Source organism: Dreissena polymorpha, chromosome 11 (genome assembly GCF_020536995.1).
Source record: "Dreissena polymorpha isolate Duluth1 chromosome 11, UMN_Dpol_1.0, whole genome shotgun sequence".
Taxonomy (NCBI): Eukaryota; Metazoa; Mollusca; class Bivalvia; order Myida; family Dreissenidae; genus Dreissena; species Dreissena polymorpha.
The window spans coordinates 28,820,730-28,846,234 of NC_068365.1; the positions used below are offsets into that span (position 1 = coordinate 28,820,730).

A 25,505-nucleotide genomic window follows, 5' to 3' on the forward strand; every position below is an offset into this window, starting at 1 on the left:
GATTTAAAGATCCGATGAGTATGAATGAATTTAACCCGAGCGGTGAAAAGGCCACGAATCATAAGGCGTAAACAATTGTGTCCACTAACACGAACGACACTTTTGTGCGTGCTGACCGTAAACTTATTTTGTAAAAACAATAATTATTTTTTATTCAGTTTGCGATAATTGTGCTACATTTAATACCGTAGTCGCAAAATAAACTTGTACACGTAAGTAATTTTGTTACCTAGATATTTGGGAGATCTCTGTTACTGGCTATACTTATTAAAGTTGGAAATTACATGTGTGGAGTAAATCATGTTACCGATACAAAAGTAAAGCCGAAATAACTAATATAATATTTTGCTATATAATTAGAAACAATACGCTATTATTTTTTACCTTAAAGCAAATATATTTTATTGAATGATTTGATGATACGCGAACTATTATTATAATGATATACTGCTCTGACATGTATACAAGTTTATTATACTTAATTAGCGAGGATATTCTTGTTATTTGCAAGGCATGTACAGATACATTATATTTAGGACTTTTCTGGTACATTTTTGTATCAAATTCATGTAACTGTACAATTGATTACCTCGGATTGACTTTTGCTTTTGAAGTTCATCCGTTTGTTTAGAAAAGTTTTCTTTTACTGACACATTCGACTAAATCAATTCGACTTTGAATACAGGTCGCATACGTGTTATTTGGTTGATCAAATTAAATCTTTGAATGATTTCAAAGGTTTCAAAAAATCTCAAGAAGATGCTATTAAGTCCCAAACAAAACGGCCTTCGATACACAAGGTTGCTTTTATTGCAAATTAAAATACGGCGCCTTCGATTTGAATTGGTTTGAGAAGTAACACATTAGGTTTTGAATTAAAAAAATGATTGTGACCAACACCAACAGTTCAAACATAACTTCACATAATTCATTGTATAACTGAGCTATAACAATATGCCTAGTAACCAAATCATGTATATACGAGGCGACAAAAGACAATATGTATATAAAAATAGTCTCAATTTATCCATATAGTTATGAGTTTCTGAGAACACATGGGTACGCTCAAGCACCCATATAGAGCAAATGAAATATCTAAGCAGTCAAAACATCTACCAAAGTAATCGGTGTCGGAAATCAGAAGGTCAAAAAACACAGGATACTCTTTATGTACGACGTGTCTATTTAATGTCCATGGCATAGATGAATGGATATCAGCAACAACTGGTGAATACAAGGTAGTTTGACTAAATATATACAGCTGTTTCAATGTCTACGTTATCTAGTGTGAATACACAATAGTTCAACAACATAGATATTTGTGCACATGTCTCATTTATCATTATGAGTGAATACGCAGAAGTCTGACTACAAATATACCAGTATGAATGTCTACGTTATTATGAATTAATACAGAGTATTTTCACTATATATATATATATATAGCTATTTGAATGTCTATGTCATTATGTTTGAATACACACTACTTTGACAGCTAAGATAGCTGTATAGATGTCTACGTTATTATGAGTGAATTCAGAAAAGTTTGACTACGTAGAGAAATGTATGAATGTCTACGTTATAATGAATGAATACAAATTAGAATATTAGAATAACAAAACTAGTTACACGTTAATGTGGTCATTTTATAAATAAGTCATTCAGAAAAGTCTGTATAACACTAGCTTCAAATGTCAACGACATTATTGGTCATTACATATCAGTCAAACTGTATATATATAATTTTGTGAATTTCAAATGTCTATCGTGGCTTCTTTGATGGGTAAGGGCGAATTTCACGCCAAGGTCATCAGTCCACTTCGGGCGTGGAATCATCAGAATCGCCAGACAGCATACTCGCCTGAAAAAGCCAACCCCCAAAAAGCTTCATACAAGTATATACCTGCGTGCACTTCGTCGGTTGATAACCTGACATTGATGACAAAAGAAACATCCGCGCGTAAACAATGTTTCGACTGTTCAAATAAACGCAACGTGAATTCAACAAGTATAAAACGTATTTTGATATACAAATAGTGGGCTTGTATGCTATAAACATTAAGATACCCAAAGGTATATCTCTTTTCAAGTAGCACGAACCCAACCACCGTGCCTCACAATCCAGTCTGCACACTTATCCTCAACGTATTGGAGACAGTTTTCTTTTATTCGCGCAGCATTCAACTCTACTGTACCTGCCGCTTTTATGGCCGTTTTTGTAAACTGGAAAACGCAGGCAACTCTTCCCCAGCCCACGAGGTTGTCAACGTACTGCTGAACTGCATCGTAAAGCTTTTGTAGACCAGGAAGCCAGTAACATCTTGAATTGATTGGCGGACGGTGGCCTTCAACTGTTATACACTTTATATTACATTATCTTTTATCCAACATAATCATTTGCAAGAACTTAATTGCCGAATTAAACCCATCTCCCCTAATTTATCTTATGAAAATTCATTGTATATCCGTTGGATAAATTTCTCACGATAAACCTTTGGAGACCATTTTCCCTTATTATTTTTGCATAAATTCGCTTTGAAGGATTAATTTCACATAAATAATTAATTCTGTGTGATGATTTTGGACATTTTTTTTAAATCCGCCCAAGATTATCAACGATATTTGCGTCATAAAAGTTAACATTGGTAACAACAAGGGCACTGCATAACGGGTTCCAACGCTCGGCTGCGGGTGCAGTTTTGAATATAAAAAAAATTAGAGGTCACAGTAACCTTGACCTTTGACCTAGTGACCAAAAATGGGTGTGAGGTGTATAACTCATCAAGGTGCATCTACATATGAAGTTTCAAAGTTACAGGTGGAAGCACTTTGATTTTAGAGCCAATGCTAAGGTTTTAGCACGACGCCTTCTGCCGCTTCTGCGGACGACATGACACGACGAGCTGGCTATGACAATATCTCGTTTTTTTTCCCGAAAATAGCCGAGCTCAAAATGGGCTTTTTAACAACTAGGACATTTGTGGCATGTAATGTATTTAAAGCCACACACCTTGAAAATGAAATACATGTTAATCAATACATATAGATGCAATTTGAAAGTGTGCAAAATTGTCATTTAATCTAAAGTCTAGTTAGCAAGTAATTAATTATTTTTCAAACGGTAGGTACGCTTTTAAAACCGAAAGTAGGATTTCTATACGTATACTTTCATTTCGACAAAAGCGGTTATTTTTAAGTTTTAAAGCGCAAAAAGACGGATTTCTACCTTGTAACCACCAGATTTATTCTAATTGGCATAGCTAAAATTAAATATATAGCCTAGTTAGCAAGTAATTTATTATTTTTCAAACGGTACTACTTTTAAAACTGAAAGTAGGATTTCTAGACGTATACATCCATTTCGACAAACGCGATTATTTTAAAGTTTTAAAGCGCAAAAAAGACGGATTTCTACCTTGTAACAACCAGATATATTATAATTGTGTTTCTTATTTATACTTCAATTTATTATGCCAAATAAGGTGTGTGGCTTTAACTGTATACAAGTGATATATGCATTCTTAAAAAGATATTCAATTATATGTTAAAGAAAACATGTTAAAATTAGGCTTAATTTATAACATGACTTTAAAATGAGCAGTTTCATAGATATTACTAAGTGGCAATTGTGGTTTTCTTTTTTTTTGTTCAGATGGCCAGATGGCCATGTATGCAAAGTATATTGGAAAGCACATTGAGTCTGCAATGGAAAACTTTGGACCAATGTATACATGTTTTATGTGGGCGAAATTTGCTATGTGGTAGACAAACCAGTGAATTGTTTATATAAAATGACATAATGAATATAAAACTTTATAAAAAAAATCGGCAACCAAAAGAGCATTACATACAGTTTTGATAGTTACATTCCTGATTAAAAATTGCATTCTGAGAAAAACACTTTAGGCTTCAACAAACAATATTTTACTCTAAAACGCGAATTGTATGGCTTAAAAATATCGGACTAGCTTACTTTTCTATTTTGGTCAATATCGTCTGCTATTCGGCGCAACTCACGCACGAGCTCTTGTTCTTATTCTGTCCTTGGTCCTTCTTACACGGAGTGGATTAAGAAACAAAAGCTTTTAGCACACGTAACAAATATTGGCATAATGTTTTATAAATTAAGCAACTGTAAATTTCTAAAACAAATGGTCACCTTTATCTTTTAAAATGTCGTAAATATAAACAACTCGTTCGAACTGGAACATAAAGCAACTGGCTAATACAAGGGTGTGGGGTTTTGTATGGTTTTCTAAGCAACGCCTCGGCGTCATCATTAGTTTCTTAATTGGATTTGATAATAAGGTCAATATAAAAACAATCATATATAAATATAAAAAACGCTTTCTGTCGTTTGTTAGCTTATTAACACACTAAGAATTACATCCAGTTTTTTTTTTTCGCAAAATTACAGCCTTATACAGGTTGTGGCCAATGCCAAAACGTAACATTTCCCCCCACAAGTCTTGATTATGTTTTAAGCTGCTAAACTTTTCCAATAAATTCAATAAGTGGTTTATTTAGTTTATTATACAGCAATATGATTCCGTAGTACTTAAAAATATAAATTTAAAAATGCAGTTAAACATAAAATTATAAACAATTGAAATTTATAATCAAATTAATAATGTTTAATTTTCTAATGGTTAATCACGCTTTTCCCCAATACAAAAGGCACATGCTGTTAAATATTAAAAGAAATCACCGACACCAAAAATGTGCTATATATATATAGACGCCAAAATTATTATCCGTATATATAACAAGTTTCATCCAATATTTACATTGATTAATATTATATTAGAATTATATGTATGTTAGATTATTTAGGAATTAAGGATTACTCAACTTCACTTAGCGTGTAATAAAAGAAACAAGTTATTTATAAATCTAATAAAACGGTATAATTTACACATCTGTTGCCTTCAAAATAGATAATTGCAATGAAGCAACAATTACAAACCGGAAAAAAATCGAGTAAGATAAAAATTTGAATGAGTATGCTACATAAAATTACACGTGTTATAAATGGAGGCTGTTATTTAAGTATATTCAACACCAAAAAACATCCAATAGAAGTACGCAGTATACACATTGTTAAAAAATCTACATTATTTGCATTAAAAGTGTAAAAATGTAAACCTTTGCAAGTTGCTAGAAATGCATGGTGCGATCTTGACGTACACAATTCAACTTACAATGACGTTAAATATATCCATTATATAGGGCGAACATACTCAAGTCGTACACAGTTATCAACACAGCACGTAAATATGTAAAGATATAATTGTGCAAAACACGACCATTAATCTCTGACCCCAGATTTGTTGTGTAGATTCATTACTAATCGAGCCAACGATACACCCGAGGTGACGCGTAAAACCAGAATAATTTTTACCTGTTGCAAAAAGGAAGGAGGTGGGTAGGTTTTCTATGTAGGTCATTGGATTTAAGTTGATGTTCGCATAAGCAATTGCATTCATGCGTTGTTTTAAATACCGCCATTTCAAACCTTATTAATTTTCTCACGTTTCCAAATGAGTTTTAACTGTGTACGTTTCTGTATAAATGTGTATTAAATAATATTCGCTTAAACGCACAACATTGCCCGAATGTTAGAAGTAGGCGAAATATGTATGAAAAAAACAACAACATATGAAACCTTCTCAGATCCACGATTTCTGCGACCCTTAGCGCCACCTAGAAAATGTGAGTAGCTGTATTAGTAATGCATCTCAAAGAAGATGTGGAGCAAGATATTAACGGCCGTGGGTATGGTGTCGATGCAGGTGTGGGCTCGTTGTCGATTTTTTACACAGCAAAATAACGCTTCGCTGATTAATTACATAAACAGTGGTTACTAGCAAAGCCTCAAAAGGGGCATGATGACTACCAAGCGCTTTCTTGAGTTGAATCGGCAAACATAATCTACGTTATTATGAGTGGATACATGGTAGTTTCACTACTTCGATAGTTGTGTGATTTCAAGGTTATTATGAGTGAATATTGAGTAGCTTGACTATTAAGATTAAGATAGATGCTTAAATGCCAACGTTTGTATTGGAGGAAACAAACAAGATAAGTATTGATGCAAAGCATCAAAGGGCGTCGGGAATTTCAGTGTAAAAGGCACTCAATGAAGTTACATGGAACGATTTTTTTTGCTACTGTAAATATTAATATATTGGCCAATTATTTGAAACAAAATAGAAAAAGATACTGGTATAACCATTATCTATAATTTTGTGTTATTACCTCCAAATAACCATTATTTATGATGTTGTGTTATAACCCCCAAATAACCATTATGTATGATTTTGTGTTGTAACCCCCAAATATTTCATAGTTCATTTTATTTACATTGGTTTCCTTTTTTTACTGGCATCCGTGTGCAGTTTTCATTAATGGAACAGATCTGTGTAGGTTTTAAAAAATCTGCTTCATCTTGTAAGTGTAATTTCATATTTTTCTCAACTTCAAGGGGAGATGATTCTGAACTTATTCTTACGTTGCTCATTTACGATAAGGGTCGAGTACTCATTGATATGAAAACACTGTAAAAGTTTGAAAAAAATTGAATGAAAACTGTAAATTGAATAAAGAAGCTGCTTTCACAATATTTTGAAATTCAGTAAAAGATCATAATAGATTTATTGCTCCGATATTCATCATTTTCAATAGGGTTCGAGTAATACTGATATAAAAACACTTAACAAATTTGGAAAGATTCAGGCGAAAGTTGTGAAATCTTTTAAACAAGTGGAAATTGTTTATTTTGTCAAATTTAATTTAAAACAAATCTGGACTTATTGTCCCGATGTTTCTCATTTTAAATGAGGTAAATATGCTCATTGATATGAAGACACTGTAAGTTTGGAAAAAATCTGATGAAAGATTTTGACATAATCAACTAACCAAGCAGTTTTTCACGTTTATTTTTAAATTCAAAGACGCATTATTCTGGACTAATGGTCCGATATTGCTCATATAGAGTTTGGGTTGGGTCCTCATTGATAAAAAAAACCTGTGCAAGTTTGGGAACAATCGGATGAAAATTTTTGACTTCGAACAACGATTTTAAAATTTCTCAAATTCTAAGGAAGATAACTATGGACGTAATGGTCGGATAATGCTAAAGGGTCCATACCACCTGGATAGTAATACGTGTCGCGCTTCGCGCTCTATATGTGGTTCCTAAAAAAAACTCCGAGGAGTGCTCGACTCTAGGGAAACGGGTTGCTGGGACACAGCTCCTCCTTGATAAGCGGCTGCTTCCTTTATCGCAACTCATTGTTACAATCAATAATACGTGTCGCGCTTCGAGCTCTATATGTGGTAGGAATAGTACTTAGGGCCTATGATAGACAACCATAAAAATACATGGATAATAGATGTGTTGTTTGCATTTATTTGTTAATATAAAACCACGTGTATTTTTTATACGACATTTAAGTGATGTAAGACATTTTAATTAACGTTGTCACCACGCGGCATCCATTAATTTAAATAAAAATGTCCAATTGAAGTAAAATGGATTTTAAAATGTCTACATAAAATAAAGCCTTATTATATGTATTAACCTGACTGAAAAAAAATGTCAGCCGCCGAACTGTTCCGTTCGTGCCGGAACCCGGGATTGAACCGGGGGACTTTAGATGATTGTTGCGTAAACAACTTCATTCTAACGCTTTCCCAACTGAGCTATTCCGGCTGACATCAATTATGTACTGCTATTTGGTGAAGTTGTGTATAGCGATCGTTATTATATGTCTATTAATAAACTAATACATTGTACGTTTTCGTACCACTACGCCTTCCAATAAACTTGCTTGCGCGATAGGTCGTCAAATATCGTACTACATTGATTCTCCACTAAATAAGCAAATTAGAAAAAACACAAAATAAATACATTTTGATTATGTTTTGTTTTTATACAAAACCAGAAAGTTTCGCGTATTTGCCCAGTCCTTGTGATCTTTCCCCTGTGATCAGTTGTGGATCAGTTATTAATAAAAACAATTAGCTTTGCATTATTGGCAATAAATGTTGTAATAAATGTAATAGGCACAAATGCAGTACTTATTTTCACTAATTTACACAAAAAATCACCACTATGCAAGATATTCTTAAAACAATAAAAATATATACATTGATCCGTAAAATAACTTCTCCTCCCATAAGCGAAAAAAATGCATTACATTCTAGTCGCCGCTCTCGAGAGCGATGCCAATAAATGTGAACGTTCTACGAATATGTGTTAACAGAGAAGTCTGCGTAAAAACTTGCTTCAACTGTTAACGACATTATGGGTCAATACACATCATTTTAACTGGATGGATATAACGAAGTGAATTTCAAGTGTCTATCATTTTAACAACGTGGCTTGATTGATGGATAAAGGCCGATTTCATACCAATGTCATCAGTCTACTTCTGGCGTTGAATCATCGGAATCGTCCGGCAGCATACTCGCCTGCAAGTCACAAACCCAAAAGCTTCATACTAGTATACTGTATATAGGCCTGCATGAACTTGGTGATTTGATTATGTACCAGAAACGACACAATAAACATCCGCTCGCTAATATTTATATATATAGTATCTACTGTGCAATTTATCGTAACCATGGATTTCACAATTAGAAAAAGTATTGATACCAATAATGAATATACAGCATCTATACTATACCCATTAAGATACCAGAATGTGTGGTCCTTTAAAACTTGACTTACCCACCCAGCGTGCCTTACAATCCAGTCTGCACACTTATCCTCAACATATTGGAGACAGTTCTCTCTGATCTGTCTGGCATTAATCCCTCCCCTACCCGCCACCTGTACGGCTTGTTTGGTAAACTGGAAAACGAAGGCAACTCTACCCCAACCAATAAGGTCACCAATGTATTGCTGGATTGTACTCGTGAAACTGCTGTAGACCACCAAGCCAGTAACGTCTTTCATGGATTGGCAGATATTCGCCTTTAACTGTAACATATATCATGTATAGGTTAAAGTAATTTGAAACATCGTTATTGTCGAATTAAGTCCCTTTAATTCACGGCCGTTAATCGTGGGCGCCGCCTCTTTTTGAGATGCTTTAATAAACGAACCTGCGATACTTCCTAGGTGGCGCTATGAAAGTGTTTTTTAATCTACTATTAATTCATCAGTGCAAGAAGGCTTTATATGCTTTTCATATTTTTCGAATTAGTTTAAAAATCGGTCAATGAATGGCGAATTAGCGAGGATTAATTCATCCACACATGTTCAAAAACATACAATCGCAAACTACTTAGAAACGAAAGGAACGTTATAAGTTGTGACATTGATGAGTTATTAAAAGCCAATTAAGCTTTTCTGTTTGCATGTGTGACGAGTAAATTTTCATTCTATCGCAACAAACGAATGCTGTCGACATATTAAAGTTGCTGCTGAAAAAAATTGGCTTCTTGACGATCTCATAGATAATTTTGCATTCTTAGAAAATGTATGGAGCCAATGCCAAGAAGGTTTGCATACGAGCCGTTTTATATTTACGTTTTCCTGATTAAAATTGTATTCTAAAACAAAAAATAATGTTCAGTCTCTAAAACTTCAAACTCGTTTATGTGCCTAACCGCCAATTACTATGAAAATACATATTCAATGGCGTTTTACAATAAGCTGAAAATGAATAAAGTAAAACTATATATAAATAAGAAACCAATGATTAACCTGGTAAAAGAGATAAAATCGGGTTTAGTTAAAACATTGAACCATATACGGCATTGCGATTAAAATATATTATATCGGCTCACAAGTCATAGACTCAATGACTTCTAACTATACAGAATTGACCTTTCGACAGCGAGAGTGAAGCCACGCCCACCGATTTCAAGGGGGGTCACTCCGCCGAAGTCCGTCATAAAAATGGCTACGCGAATCGGCCGCATAAGTGAACCAAAAAGGCCTCATGGTATACCAGAAAGGCCATACAATAGTTTTTATTATCATTGAATAGTGGTGCTGAATATAATTATCATATCTATTAAATAGTCAAAACTTTTTTATTAGTCTACTTAAAATCCGTTAAATTTATCATCAAAGTCGGCAAAATTATCGCCAATTATCGCATACAGTATGAATTGTTCGTTAGTCACAATATTTTTCCTTGAGTAATAGATGTTTCAGTTTTTTAATTAAAAGCCGTTAATTTTTGCAACCGATGGCAACATCGCAAATGTGGCACAGGTAAGTAAATTTATTATAATAGAAGACGAAGAACGTTTCTATTGAAATCCGATATAACACATATCTACAATGCGTTTGGTCAAAATGACCCATGCGCATTGTTATAATCGTATAACAAAGTCAAAGTCGTCAAAAAAGTAACATACACAATATATTATTATATATTATTATTTCCTCGAAAACTATCTTCTGCAATGTTTAAAATATAAAAAGTTGAAAGAATTTTCATGTACAAAAAAACTCGCTAATCAGACCGGGTTTTCAAAGGGTCATTCACAGTTTGCGGCATCTGTTTTGATAACGGATTAGTAGAAAGCCCACATATGGTGTAAAATGACACTTATTGGCCCCTATTGATAATTACTTGCGCATTTGAAAATAGTTTCTTAACTTACATTAAATTTGGAAGACTTAAACCGAAAGAAATAAAAAATGTTTTATTCTATGTGATATTATTAAAAATAATAACTGATTGTCTTTATTATTACGATTTCATTAGCATTAAGAAAATCTAGCAAAGTTTATAATGTCTTATTTATTTGCCGACTGCATTAGAATGTCAAATTTATTTAACGTTGGCCACCTTTGAAAAATGGTTTTAAATGTTCCTTTCTAATTTGTCTATATAGAGGATAAACAAGTACAAAGTTATACTCTTTTTTTATAACGTGTCCGTTGCAAAACTTACATTTTCTATTTTCGCGTAGTATCTTATTATAACGACTGTGTTTTGCTTTCGGGCGATCGCTTAATATGTTGAGATTAAGCTGTTCGTGTGGACGACCACAAAGACGAATCCAACGTTTGAATTTTTCAAGATTAGTACCCGGTTTAGGGAACGGAAAAAACGTACTTCCATCTTTTAACCGTTCTGGATACCTTGTGTCTGAATAACAAGTGCCATAACAGCACCTTTCAACCATTTTCTTTGTTTAAAACACAGAATTACGTATAAGCTTATGTGTCGGACAACGGCGAGTTTGACGGACAAAATGGCGGATAGTAACGGGCCTAATCTATGCTGTAATCTGATTGGTTAATAAGCCTGTCAATCAATCGGCTGTCGAAAGGTCAATTCTTAGCGTCATGCCTACATAACGCCTCACACAGTAAGTACCCAACGAGTTATCAACCCAACTGAGAACCACTAGATGAGGACCAGTAAGCTAAAAGCCCGACTGGTGACTACTGCGACTGGTATACTACTGAATAAGACGGTGTAAAATAATATAATCATGGCCAGTTTAAAATATATCAGCGGGCATAATCTCAGAAAAAGTGCATAAAATCGCGGAAAAGGTAAGTTTTCTAATTCTTCTTAAAAGATTCTAAGGAATTCGACTGTCTAAGATCCTGAGGCAAGGAATTTCAGAGTCTTGGCTTAGCGTTACTGAAGCTCCTGTCACTGAATGTCTTTCGCTTATTGAACGGAACGTCATATGGGGCCATGTTTGAGCCGCATGACCGCAGACCTTGTCTGTTTGGAATATTTGTCGTTAGAAGTTCAGTGAGGTTAGCCGGGGCCTCATCATTTGAGCACGTGTACATGAATGTAAGTAGTTTGAAGATTGTCCTTGCTTTGATCGGTAACCAGCGCAACTCATAAAACGCTTGCTTCGAACTGTCAAACTTCTTTCGTTGTAAAACCAATTTGGCGCACATGTTCTGAATTCGTTGCCTTTTGTTGATTACGTACTCTGCCACACCATACAGAATTTCGTTACAATAGTCAAGGTGTGATAGGACAAGGGAAGCAATGAGAATTTCTGCGGACTGTCTTGTAACATAATTTCTTATGCTTTTGATCTTAAAATAGTTTAACATGGCAGAACGACATTTCACGCTTTAAATGTCACAATATCACTTTAAAACGCAAACATTATGGCAAAAACATCATTGGGTAAGCTTACTTTCTCATTTCGGTCAATATCGTCTGCTATACGGCGCAACTCATATACGAGTTCTTGTTCTAATTTTGTTCGTGGACCTGAAACGAAGTGAGCTCAGAAACAAATACCTATATCACACATGGAAAATATTAGCACTGTGTTGCTAAATTAAGCGACTTTTCTAAGCTCTAACATAAAAGTTGACCTTGCTCACTAAATAAATTGAAATTAATAACAACAAATGCAAACTGAAACATAAAAGCAACAGACTACTACAAGGGTGTGGGTGGTATGGTTTTTTAAGCAATGTCTTGGCGTCACCATTAGTTCCTTGATTGGCTGTGATCATATGGTCAATAGAAAACAATTGTATATTGTTCACTTTGTGTTAGGATTCAGTATTGGCAGAAATCCTTTTTTATGATCATAGTCTTAGTTTAGCAACCCAAGTAATGCTGTAAAATGTTCAAAAATATTATTATTGTATTACTGTACCTGAAACTCCCTGTCGAATGTTATCTGAGTCCTCTGTTAATTCACCAGCTTCTTTGCTTTCGACCCCATCGGGCAAGCCTTGATGCCGTATGATGTATGATATCGGACCTATCCGTTTCATTATCCGTACTTACAAAGTTTCCCCACTGGATATGCACTGGACGTTGTTCATCGATATCCGATTATAAAAACTGTTTCCAGAAGTCGTGCCGTCTCTCTTTGAAACTCCTCCTTATCGACATCTCCTATCAGTTTTCGTTTTCGTCTGTGAGACATGATTTGTGCTATAAAAGGTTAAAATATTATATTATTTTATTTATATGGTCGATTATGATATTTGAAAAACAAATTTTGGGTAGTAGAAGGAAAAAAAGACGATGAACTCCTTTTGTGATTTGTTAGGTGATTTACATATATTAAGTACCGGTACTACATCAAAATTGTGTTATTGATTAATATATGTGGTACGTATATAGACGTTTATCTGATCATCCGATTATAGAGCATTTTTATATCTAATATTAATGGATTACTGAGGAATTAAAGTGGAGAGCAAGTTTTACTACGTATGTAATCAAAGAAACATGTTATGCATTAATCCAATATAACGGTCTTCTTTGAAAAGCTGTTGCCTTTAAATTACATAACTGCCCTTACGCCACAATTACAAACTCGAAAAACTCAAGTAGAATATCAATCGTTATACAACGACTATCTTCGGAATCGTCCGTAAGATAAGATGTATGGAATAATAATATACTAATAAATATCAGTTCGATGATAGTATATCATAGTCAGGTCAATATACACGTTGACCCCCAAAAATTGCTACAAAAGGTATTTTCACTGATCCTGGTAGGACAGCACGTACTTAATAACATATCAAAAGTTTACCGAGATCGGTCCGCCGGAAAATTGTGTTGTTTTTTTCAAGATGGCCATCAAAACCTATTTATGATCATAACTATGTAACTATCCACTCATATTTGATGTTTTTGATGCCTTTACCCAGGTTTCGGGGACCAAAGAACACGTTAAGACCATCATACATAGTGTTAGTTTATTATGATACACATAAATCCAACATGACCTCCAAAAATAGCCACCGCAACAATAAGAAGGATCACAAGTCCATAACGTTTGACTCAAATGTGATGATTTTTATGTAAAACGTCATAGCTTTGGAGACAAAGAACACTTTGATTGAATTGTTGATATCACTAACTAAGCGGTTGATACACAATCTGTTTCCTCGCCGATTAACGTTGTGGAACTATGGACGGAATCATTTCACTGCTGCTTTAACAATATCAACGTCTGCATCTGGTGACACAAGGACATCCCCTTATAGTCAGAGCTGTGCTGATCAGAGCAATCATGCCTTCCTTGTTTTTGTCACGAGAAAAAAATCCTTATTTTTGGAAGATCATTCTGCTCTTTGTTGAAACTCATACTCAGGTTCACGTTTTTGTCCTCGTCTCTGGTGTGTGATATCTTTGATACAAGGACCATCTTTGCAACCATCGAACACCACTGTTGCTTGTCCGTGAAATATGCTTAATAGTGTTTTTCTCAGGAGGGCAAAGGAGCATGGCGCATTACTTTCAAAAAGGGCATTTTAACGCGCAGTTAAAGCAAAAATGGGCAAAATGGTTCAGTGAATACCTGATTTTGGAAGAAACATTTAATAAGAGGCAGTTGTGGGAAAAACATTAAAATATAAACAAGCACATTTAATGGTAATTGATTTGTTTAACTAACTTTAATTATTATTAATATAGTTACCTGGTACTGTCCATTTAAGTTACATGCTGTTTCAGTAAACTGTACAGCACGACAAACAAAATAAAGCAATATATGCATATGAATCTGATTATTCACAGATCCACTAACATATAAGTGAAACCATGTTTGTCTTATCCCATTTTTAACGATTATATTGTCAGATGTTTTAACTTTGCGAGTTAATTGAACGCTAACAATTTGCAAACACTTGTTTCCTTGACATACATCCACTGAGTAGATAACAAATAAATATGTTGTTGGTATCTACAACGTTTTGTGCATCGTGGATATAACAGGCATTTCATTAATTCCTTCTAAATGTATGATCTCCATCGTTAATTCGATCGTTAATTGCCTTTTTTGCCGGGAAACACAATTTATTTTCAGTATAGCCCACCATCTTGTAGGCGACAGGTGGGCATAGCAACGTAAAATCGCATATGTCCGCCTGATACACGTTACGCATTTTGTTTAATTAGTAAACGTTACAGTAATTGTTTCAATAACAGTGCCTTCCCCAGGAATTTTTTCGGGCGCCCCGGGCCGATCGGGGGTGGGTTCGGGTGTCCCCTCCCATCGTTGATTTTTTTTTTAATTTAAATTGTCAATTCACGTTCTGTGGTGCGTTATAACTCAAAGAAAAACAGCGTCAAAAGATGTCATTTGGTGCGCTATGACTCTTCAAAAAAATCCCCCAGTCATTAAAAAAATATTTGTTTTTTATATTGTTTTAAAACTTTTCCGCACAGATAGTAAAATCCCGACTCGAACGATTCCCCAATACATCCGTTTCAACCCGACTCTATTACTGTATACTTACTATTTTTCACGTTTCTATTAATACCCGATAATCCAGTTTATACCGTTTGTATCAATCTCTTTCTGGTAAATATTTACGATAAAAGCTTTCAGTTATTTCTTTAACACAAACCTTGCCATTTTTTAAGTGACTAGTTATAGATTGGATGAAATATTGCCTCTGAATATGCGTCAATCCCCTGACCTGTTGTGTGCTTGTTAAAACGCTCAATACACGCCATTTGTATGCAATAGACGCAACGTTGTACATGCTGCATTATTTTCGCGCTCTTTTTAATTGAGAAAAAGATTCGACACAAAATAAATTTGCACTGCTAATTTGAAGCAAAAATATTTAACGTTGCGGTAACATTTACATTTGGAAGTGTGTTTCGGATTAAAAACGCGTTAACATCGACTTACGGGAATGGGTTTCGGATTACAAATTTAATTATTCCCATTTGAGATTTCAACAAATATTAACCGTTGCGTTATAAATTCAACGATAATTTGTGTAAACACTTTACGAGTTGAATAAATGTTTTGACGGAATTATGCATGAAATGCACGTTGTCCACGAGGATCACGGCCGGTTGCCATCATCAGTCTTCTTACTATCGATTATCGGACGAAACATTTACAAGTGTGCGTAATTAATTCAACGAAAATTTGTTAAAGCGCATTACGTGTCGAATAAATGTCAGAAAAACGAGGTGAATCAGTTCTATAAATGGACATGTTGAAATACACATGTACTGGAATTAAATAAATTGTTATCACATAATTGTAACCGGGAGTCATTTGCACAACTTACTCGCTATAATAATTAATTGTTTACCACTCGCAATTAATTTCTCGTATTAATTATGAGTCATAGGTAACACTTGTTTACAGTAAAAAGGTGTGATGATGATGCCCGAAACCGTCTTAAATGTTCTGTACTGTACTAATTACCGGTTTTATATTACTCAAATGGTACAACTTCTTGCTAATCAAGCTGCGATAAACTCTTACTTCATGCCCGACGTCAAACAAAAATAATGGTCGATAGTTAACCCCGCCCTCATAAGCATTTGCGTAACCGATTGGACGATGAACTTCACAGTTTGACGACTGGAAAGTTACCAGATACATCATTGTCAGCATTTAAATGACCGTGTAATGTGGCTAGAAAAATCGATACGCCCGTCATGCTATTCTCTTATCAGTGGATTATCCATTACCCCATGTGGTGTTTATGGCGATTACTTGTGAAAGTAGGTACCGAGTGCTCTTTTAAAACAAGGAATATTGATACACTGATAGGGAAACCTTGATTTTTTTGGACAATCTCCACTTTCTTTTACTGAAGAATACACTGATCGGAAAATTTCAAGCGCCCCGGGGACTCTGATTTCGAAATTCAAGCGCCCCGGCAAGGAGCGCTTAAATGGCCTGGGGAAGACCCTGAATAATTAATTATCTTAAATTTGGGGGAGCATATAGTCGCCGCTTCGTCTGTCCGTCCGTCCGTCCGTGTGTCCGTCCGTGCACAATTTTTGTCCTGGCTATTTCTCAGCAATTAATTACCGGAATTCAATGAAACTTTATGGGAAGCTTCACTACCAAGAAGACATGTGCATATTATCAGCGGGTTCTGGTCGGATGATTTTTCACAGAGTTATGGCCCTTTGAAATTTTCCATTAACTGTACATATAGTGCAATACTTGTCCGGGCTATTTCTCAGCAACTAATGACCGGAATTCAATGAAACTTTATGGGAAGCTTCACTCACTACCAAGAGGAGATGTGCATAATATCAGCAGGTTCTGGTCGGATGATTTTTCACAGAGTTATTGCCCTTTGAAATTGTATATAAAAAAATAATGGACCCCCAACTACTGTGCCCTCAAGACGTTTCCTTTTATCTGAATATATAGTGCAATATTGTGACAATAAAACTTTGGGGAGCATCACCCGTCTCCGACGGTTTCTTGTTAAATTTAATTACGCGTAAACATAAATGTTTCGATATAAATGAATTCTGCATGAAATGCACAATTTCCACGAGGATAACATCGACGTTTTCATCATAAGTTTCCGAAGTGACTGTCCACGATTTTAACGTGGAGGAGTACACATTACTGACTGATTAGTGTGCTTTGTATAACACAGACACTGACATCGATTGGTATTGACACGGGGTTATTCACGCACGACTAATTCACAACCGCTCGAATCTTCGCTGCCCCTCAGATTCAGTCGGTTTAGAAGTTTGATCAAGGGGCAATTAAGATGATATCAGATGTTTTGTAACCTGTGAAAACGAATAAAGTACTGTTCTGTTCTGCTCTGTTCAATAAGGGCATGTGGCGGCTTTTGCCTTTGAAAAGGATAGAGTGGCGCTTAAGAGTTAGTCAAAGAAATGCATAATAAGAATAGTAAATGGGATCAATGTCTTTGCAGGCTACACCGAACTTCACAATGGTGCCCAAAATAAATTGAACAAGAGGGCCAAGATGGCCCTAGTTCGCTCACCTGAGAGGAGGGTTCATTCAATCTTTACCTAATGTCGAACATGACCTAGATATTGACCAGACAAACATCCTGGTCAAGTTTTATCATTATTGAACCAAAACTCTGGCGTAGCGAGTGTCTTTGTTTTTGTAAGATTTGAAATGGTGACCTATATTTTGAGTTGACCCCCAAACATCAAACTTTGCTTACAAGGATTTTGTATAATATAATGAAAATTTGGACAATCTAAGGGCAATAATTATGGCATTAATTATGTGATTTTGCTCATCATCAAACTTGACTGAGATCTTTCAGCAACTTTGATAAAGAATGCTTGAGAAATATAAATCCTAGAGTGTTTACAAACCAAATGTGGACGGACGGACAGCGGACAAAGACCAATCCTAAAACCTCACCTGAGCAATCAGGTGAGCTAAAAAGTGTTTTTTACCGATCTGAGAGATTTTCCAACTTATCCAAGAAATCAATAAAACCAATGTATTGACTAAGGCAAAAAACGTGACTTCTATAGTGTTCGATCACAAGGTTTCTCTCTATATAGTCACATAAGGAAAACTGCCCCACCCCCTGGCAGCCATGTTTATTGACCCATCGGGACCATTTGCAAACTCATCTGAGATATATATATATAAAACAAATCTATTCACCAAGTTTCATGATGATTGGGCAAAAAATGTGACTTCTAGAGTGTTCACAACCTTTTTTTTACTATATAAATATTAGAAAACTGCCCCCCCCTCCTGGCAGCCATGTTATTCAACTGACCGGAACCATTTTCCAACTCAACTCTCGTATCAAGGAAACAAATGTTGTGACCAAATTTCATGACAATTGGGCAAAAAATGTGCCTTCAAGAGTGTTCACATGTTTTCACTATATACATATAGAGAAAAATGCCCCGCCCACTGGCGGCCATGTTTTTTCACGATCTGGACCATTTTCAAAATCGTTCGACATATGAATAAAACCAATGTTTTGATTATCTTTCATGATGATTGGGCAAAAATTGTGACTTCTAGAGTGTTTACAACTTTTCTTGATAGCCATATAAGGAAAACTGCCCCGCCCACTGGCGGCCATGTTTTTCAATGGACCGGAACCACTTTTGAACTCAACCAACATATCATTAACACAGACATATAGACAAAGTTACATGAAGATTGGGCATTAAATGTGACTTCTACAGTGTTTACAAGCTTTTTCTTTTTTTACCTAGTAACCTAGTTTTTGACCCAGCATGACCTTGTTTAAAACTCGATCGAGATTTTATTAGGACAAATCTTCTGACCAAGTTTCATGAAGATCGGACAATAAATGTGGCCTCTAGAGTGTTTACGAACAAATGTGAACGGACGGACGGACGACGGACAAAAACCAGTCACAAAAGCTCACCTGAGCAATCAGGTGAGCTAAAAATAAGAGCTGTCACCGTAGGATGACATATGACCCCTATAAACGCTTTGATAGAAGTTATAGCATTTTTCGAAAACTAAACGCAGATTTCGAAACCTAAACGCGGACCTTAATTTCAAGGTCAAGGTCACAGAGATCAAAATTTGTATGCGTATGGAAAGGCCTTGTCTATATAAACATGCATACCAAATATGAAGGTTATATCTCAAGGGACATAGAAGTTATGAGCATTTTTCGAAACCTAAACGCAGATTTCAAAACCTAAACGAGGACCCTTACTTCAAGGTAAAGGTCACAGGGGTAAAAAATTGTATGCGTATGGAAAGGCCTTGTCCATATACACATGCATACCAAATATGAAGGTTATATCTCAAGGGACATAGAAGTTATGAGCATTTATCGAAACCTTAACGCAGATTTCGAAACCTAAGAGCGGACCCTAAGTTCACGGTCAAGGTCACAGTGGTAAAAAATTGTGTGCGTATGGAAAGGCCTTGTCCATATACACATGCATACCAAATATGAAGGTTATATCTTAAGGGACATAGAATAGAAGTTATGAGCATTTTTCCAAACTTAAACGCAGATTTTGAAACCTAAACGCGGACCCTTAGTTCAAGGTCAAGGTCACAGGGCTAAACAAATGTGTGCGTAAGGAAAGGCCTTGTCCATATACACATGCATACCAAATATAAAGGTTATATCTTAAGGGACATAGAAGTTATGAGCATTTTTGGAAACCTAAATGCAAAGTGTGACGGAAAGACGGACATACGGACAGACAGACAGACGAACGGACGGACGGACAGTCCGATCACTATATGCCCCCTTTTCTTCGAAAGGGGGCATAAAAACATCCACCCCGAATAACAATAAACACATAAATGAAACACCACTACACTGTATTATTATGAAAACATTAATAATCAAAGGGGAGTAACTACTGTATTCTTAAATGCAATATTTAGAAGAGTTGTCTCACATGTTACATGACCTTAATTCATGATTGTTTGCAAGCCTTTTTACTATATAAATATAAGGAAAACTGCCACGTCCCCCTGGCAACCATGTTTTTCAACAGACCGGAACCATTTTCAAACTTAACTCACGTATCTAGGAAACAAAAGTTCTGACAAAATTTCATGAAAATTTGGCTAAAAATGTGTTGACATGTTTTCAAAATATACATATAGAGAAAAATGCCCCGCCCACTGGCGGCCATGTTTTTTCATCGATTCAACTGACCGGAACCATTTTCAAACTCAACTCTCGTATCAAGGAAACAAATGTTCTGACCAAATTTCATGAAAATTGGGCAAAAAATGTGCCTTCTAGAGTGTTAACATGTTTTCACTATATACATGTAGAGAAAAATGCCCCGCCCACTGGCGACCATGTTTTTTTCACGATCTGGACCATTTTCGAACTCGTCCGAAAAATCAATAAAACCAATGTTTTGACCAACTTTGATGATGATTGGGCAAAAATTGTGACTTCCAGAGTGTTTACAAGGTTTCTCTATAGCCAAATAAGGAAAACTGCCCCGCCCACTGACGGCCATGTTTTTCAACGGACCGGAACCACTTTTGAACTCAACCAACATATCATTAAGACAAACATTTTGACAAAGTAACATGAAGATTGGGCATGAAATGTGACTTCTACAGTGTTTACAATTTTTTTTTTCTTTTTTTGACCTAGTGACCTAGTTTTTGACCCGGCACGACCCAGTTTCGAACTCGACCGAGATTTTATTGGGACGAAGCTTCTGACCAAGTTTCATGAAGATCGGACAATAAATGTGGCCGCTAGAGTGTTTACGAATAAATGTTAACGGACGGACGGACGTACGACGGACAAAGACCGGTCACAAAAGCTCACCTGAGCAATCAGGTGAGCTAAAAAAAACACTAAATCAATTCCAATAAATCCCTTTAAAGATAAGTCATGATTTGCACCAAGAATAAATAAGTATGTATAGCACAACTAAAGAAAATAAGTGTATTTCAATAATCATTTTGAGTGATTGAATTTGTCGGGTATCTATTAGTATAACATGTATGCATGTTTCTCTTCTTTCCACAGTAATTCTCACCTACAGTATAGAGTTTAATTAATACGCAGTAAACGTGGATAAATTCTCTGAAATACCCATTTTAAAATATGCACCCACATGTAGCATTCTGATACGCTCTATAACAATTGGTATAGTAATTAAATATTACCTGTAAAATGTGACATGTTAAAATGACTTGAATGGCTAACAGGGCGCCTTCTAGGCTATTAAACACCTGTGTTTCTTTAAAAGCAAACATAACATAGATCATCTCTCATAAAATTATGTGGGAACATACATTTCATCATATATTTACATGTTCATCATTTAAACATACGAATTAAAAAATTAGCGGCTTTTGGCAAAGAGTTATTTCAATTTCATTCTGCACATTTAGCATCATATGTCGACAAATCTGCTGAATACATATCATGTTTGTATCTTATATTATACAAATTTACATATCAGCAAAGAATCTAGAAATTTCTTCTATTGATGCATGTTATCTGATTATGATGTACCAACATAATTGGTTTCAACACGAACTGCAGACGCCAGCACCTGTTTGACAGTTGTGCACAGCGCGCACTCTTGCGTGATGACTTAACATTGTTTTTCAATGCTTTACATACCATGTTGTATCATATTAACTATTTTTTTTATGAAGTCAGTGCATGTGTTTTGTTAAGTAGAGATTTAGCGCATTCATTGTATGAATCAATATTTTAACAATACTAGGCGTGTTCTATACCGTAATGTTTTTTATATATCAATTCATTAAATGGCAACACTTTAGTAAACAGAAAAAGTTCATGACGTTAAATATAATATACAAGAAACCGTCGGAGACGGGTGATGCTCCCCAAAGGTTTTTTGGTCACAATATTGCACTATATATTCAGATAAAAGGAAACGTCTTGAGGGGCATAACTTTGAACAAAATAATACGATGGATGGTTTAGCAACTTAAAAAATTCAAAGGGCCATAACTCTCTAAATAAATCATCTAACCAGAACCCACAAATAACATGCGCATCTCCTCAAGGTAGTTAAGCTCTCCATAAAGCTTCATTGAATTCCAGTCAGTAGTTGGTGAGAAATAGCCCGGACAAGAATTGCAATATATGTACAGTTTATAGAAAATGTCAAAGGGCCATAACTCTGAAAAAAAATCATCCGACCATAACCGGCTGATAATATGCACATCTCCTGTTGGTATTGAAGCTTCCCATAAAGTTTCATTGAATTCCCGTAATAAGTTGCTGAGAAATATCTCGGACAAGAATTGCACTATATGTACAATGGAAAATTTTCAAAGGGCCATAACTCTGTAAAAAAATCATCCGACGAGAAACGGCTGATAATATGCACATCTCCTCTAAGTAGTGAAGCTTCCCCTAAAGTTTCATTGAATTCCAACCATTAGTTGCTGAAAAATCGCCCGGACAAGAATTGCTCTATATGTACAGTTAATGGAAAATTTCAAAGGGCAAAAAGTCTGTGAAAAATCATCCGACGAGAACCGGCTGATAATATGCACATGTCCTCTTGGTAGTGAAGCTTCCCATAAAGTTTCATTGAATTCCGGTCATTAGTTGCTGAGAAATATGCCGGACAAGATTGCACTATATGTACAGTTAATGGAAAATTTCAAAGGGCCATAACTCTGTGAACAATCATCCGACCAGAACCGGCTGATAATATTCACATCTCCTCTTGGTAGTGAAGCTTCCCATTAAGTTTCATCGAATTCCGGTCATTAGTTGCTGAGAAATAGCCCGGACAAGAATTGCACTATATGTACAGTTAATAGAAAATTTCAAAGGGCCATAATTCTGTGAAAAATCATCCGACCAGAACCGGCTGATAATATTACACATCTCCTCTTGGTAGTGAAGCTTTCCATAAAGTTTCATTGAATTCCGGTCATTAATTGCTGAGAAATAGCCCGGACAAAAATTGTACGGACGGACACACGGACGGACAGACGAAGCGGCGACTATATGCTCCCCCCCCCCAAAAAAAAAATGGGGGAGCATAAAAATGTATGTGTCATAGACACTGATGCATGTTATGTTTATTGTTTACTAATTGAAAAGCCAAAAACAAGCAGTATCAGCATATTTCACCTGTGACTTGATGTTAGTTTGGCCTTAACCTCAAATCTAAGGATACAGGGGTTGCGCACCGCCATTATTAATCAATTGACGCAACTTAATAAAAAACATACATGACTACTATTGACTTGAACATAGTGACAGTAACATATTAGCAGCCATAATTTAACATTAACTTTCAGCGATGTTTTTGCCAAATTGGGTAAAGTACTTGTACCAACCCAATTGGGAAAATTGTGCGCGAAAAATCCTGACGTTGGAAAAATTCACGTCGTATTGAGAAATTGGTGTAATTGATTTTTTGCTCCCAAATACTTTAAAATTGATAACTTAATGTTGTCAAGTTGCCAATGTAATATTTACTTAGGTTCAAGCCATAAAGCTGCATAGGGCAACTATCAAAATGTTGCACTTTATTTAAAAATATATATACATGCATATTCGTTTCGAAACCTTCAATTGAGAACTTTTTTTAAAGCCATTGGGAAATCTGGAGTTTTTTCCTCATTGGGAAAGTGCCGTTTTCCTGTACTTTATAAAGAAGGAAACCAATTTGATTTCTAAGTGTGATCTCCACTTCTGGAGTATGCGTGGGCAGGAAACATAATATCTACACTTGTTGCACTTGTATCTACACCCATATGTATACACTTTAGTTTTAGATAATTGCTTTTTGCACACCGTTATTTGATTGATAGTTTTGAGTGAAATGAATTTTAATAATAATTGCTTCATATAAAAATGCCAGTGCTGAACAGGGTTTCCGAGAGCTAGCAGTGTGTACTTATTATTTGTGTTTATAATGTTGTATATTTAAGACAGATTGATAAAAATACCATAATGGTATACATAGAATATACGACGAGCATTCTATAATAAGATCAAGTTGATCATGCTCGGCACATCTTTATATAATAATCTCTTATATTCTATCTATATATGGACATGCTTTGTAACAAAGATATGTTATTATATCGTCAAATACTTGATGAGGATTAAATATTCCTCACATTATAAAGTAGTGACGTATAATATTAATATATTATAACAGACACGAGCCGATCGTATGAGAAAATAATTTAAAACTATCATAACAAGAGATTGTTTCTATTGTTACTAGGTACTGTGATAAGGAGATTAATTGTAAATTGTAGCTTTATTTATAAATATTTGAACACAGCCATTATACGTCAATGAAATACAGCCCATATGCCTCTGTTTAACAATTGTAAACCCATTTAAGGAAACAAATACGATATTATGAAACTGATGGTGACACAACAAGCGAAAATTAAATGTGTCTTTAATATAGAACTGATAAAACAAATGAAATTGATAGAATCCTTTGATGACACCTTGGAAAGAATGATTTCAAATTTTGGATATAACAGCCGCATTGAGAAATTGGACAATCAAAGCATCACTACAACTGTAGTCATTGTGAAATAGCTTTAAAAGACTTAAAATGTTCAGTATCAGCAACTACTTTTATTTAAGTGTTACTCTGAAAAGTATGTTCTACCATTTTGGGCCAACCACCACAAGCAACAAGTTTGATCATGCACCTTGATACTAAATCTGGCTGTCAATAGATGAACGCAAGCACGCGTATAAAAAGAAAAATGATATATGATAAAACTGTTGGCTGTATCAACAAGCTGACACGAACATGTCATAAAAATGCAAATCACCTAAACTGGATACTTAACTTGTATGTCAAATTTAAATGACTATTATCAAATTTCGCAATAAAACGTGACCCATAAGTCTTCAACTTATATTATTTTCACAAACCTGCAAAATATGATAATGCTACATGTCGGAAAAGCTGCTTTATGCCCATACTTAAAGCTTCTTTATATTGTAAACAGATTTTCTAAATGACCGTCCTCCAACATTTTGTAACAGGTTAAAGAACAAGAGCTGTCAGAGCACAGCGCGCTCGACTATTCGAGTGTTTGACAGTATAACGTAAGCCATCATGGGGAAATTGTTCATATTCAATAATTTATTAGACGATCTTTCAAAAATAAAAAAAAGGAAAAAAGAATTTATTTTTTTTTTTGGGGGGGGGATAGGGGGTAGGGGGTGAGAGGGGGGTATAATGTGGGGTGTGGTAATTTATTAGATGATGTTTAAAAAAAATGAGGGGGGATGGGGGTGAGAGGGGGGAGTATAATGTGGGGTGTGGTAATTTATTAGA

General features: G+C 35.3%; 1 protein-coding gene across 5 annotated transcripts in view; it reads right to left on the bottom strand.

Moving 5' to 3' along the window:
• Window positions 1-1,171: 1,171 nt before the first annotated feature.
• The window catches only part of LOC127850838 (uncharacterized), a 29,496-nt gene continuing 5,162 nt past the window's right edge, over window positions 1,172-25,505 (bottom strand). The window contains exons 1-4 of one of the 5 annotated variants that reach the window (XR_008035472.1): window positions 5,146-6,376; window positions 3,974-4,050; window positions 2,196-2,351; window positions 1,172-1,861 (exon numbers count right to left, since the gene is read on the bottom strand). Coding sequence is in view for 1 of the 5 variants with exons in the window: in XM_052384186.1 (XP_052240146.1) it covers window positions 8,425-8,475; window positions 8,735-8,986; window positions 12,142-12,218; window positions 12,616-12,736 (501 nt within the window). In the remaining 4 variants the exon portion in view is untranslated. Of the gene's footprint in view, window positions 1,862-2,195; window positions 2,352-3,973; window positions 4,054-5,145; window positions 8,476-8,734; window positions 8,987-12,141; window positions 12,219-12,615; window positions 12,900-25,505 lie in introns of those variants that run through there. The other 4 variants (XR_008035470.1, XR_008035471.1, XR_008035469.1 and 1 more) reach the window with 4 other exon arrangements.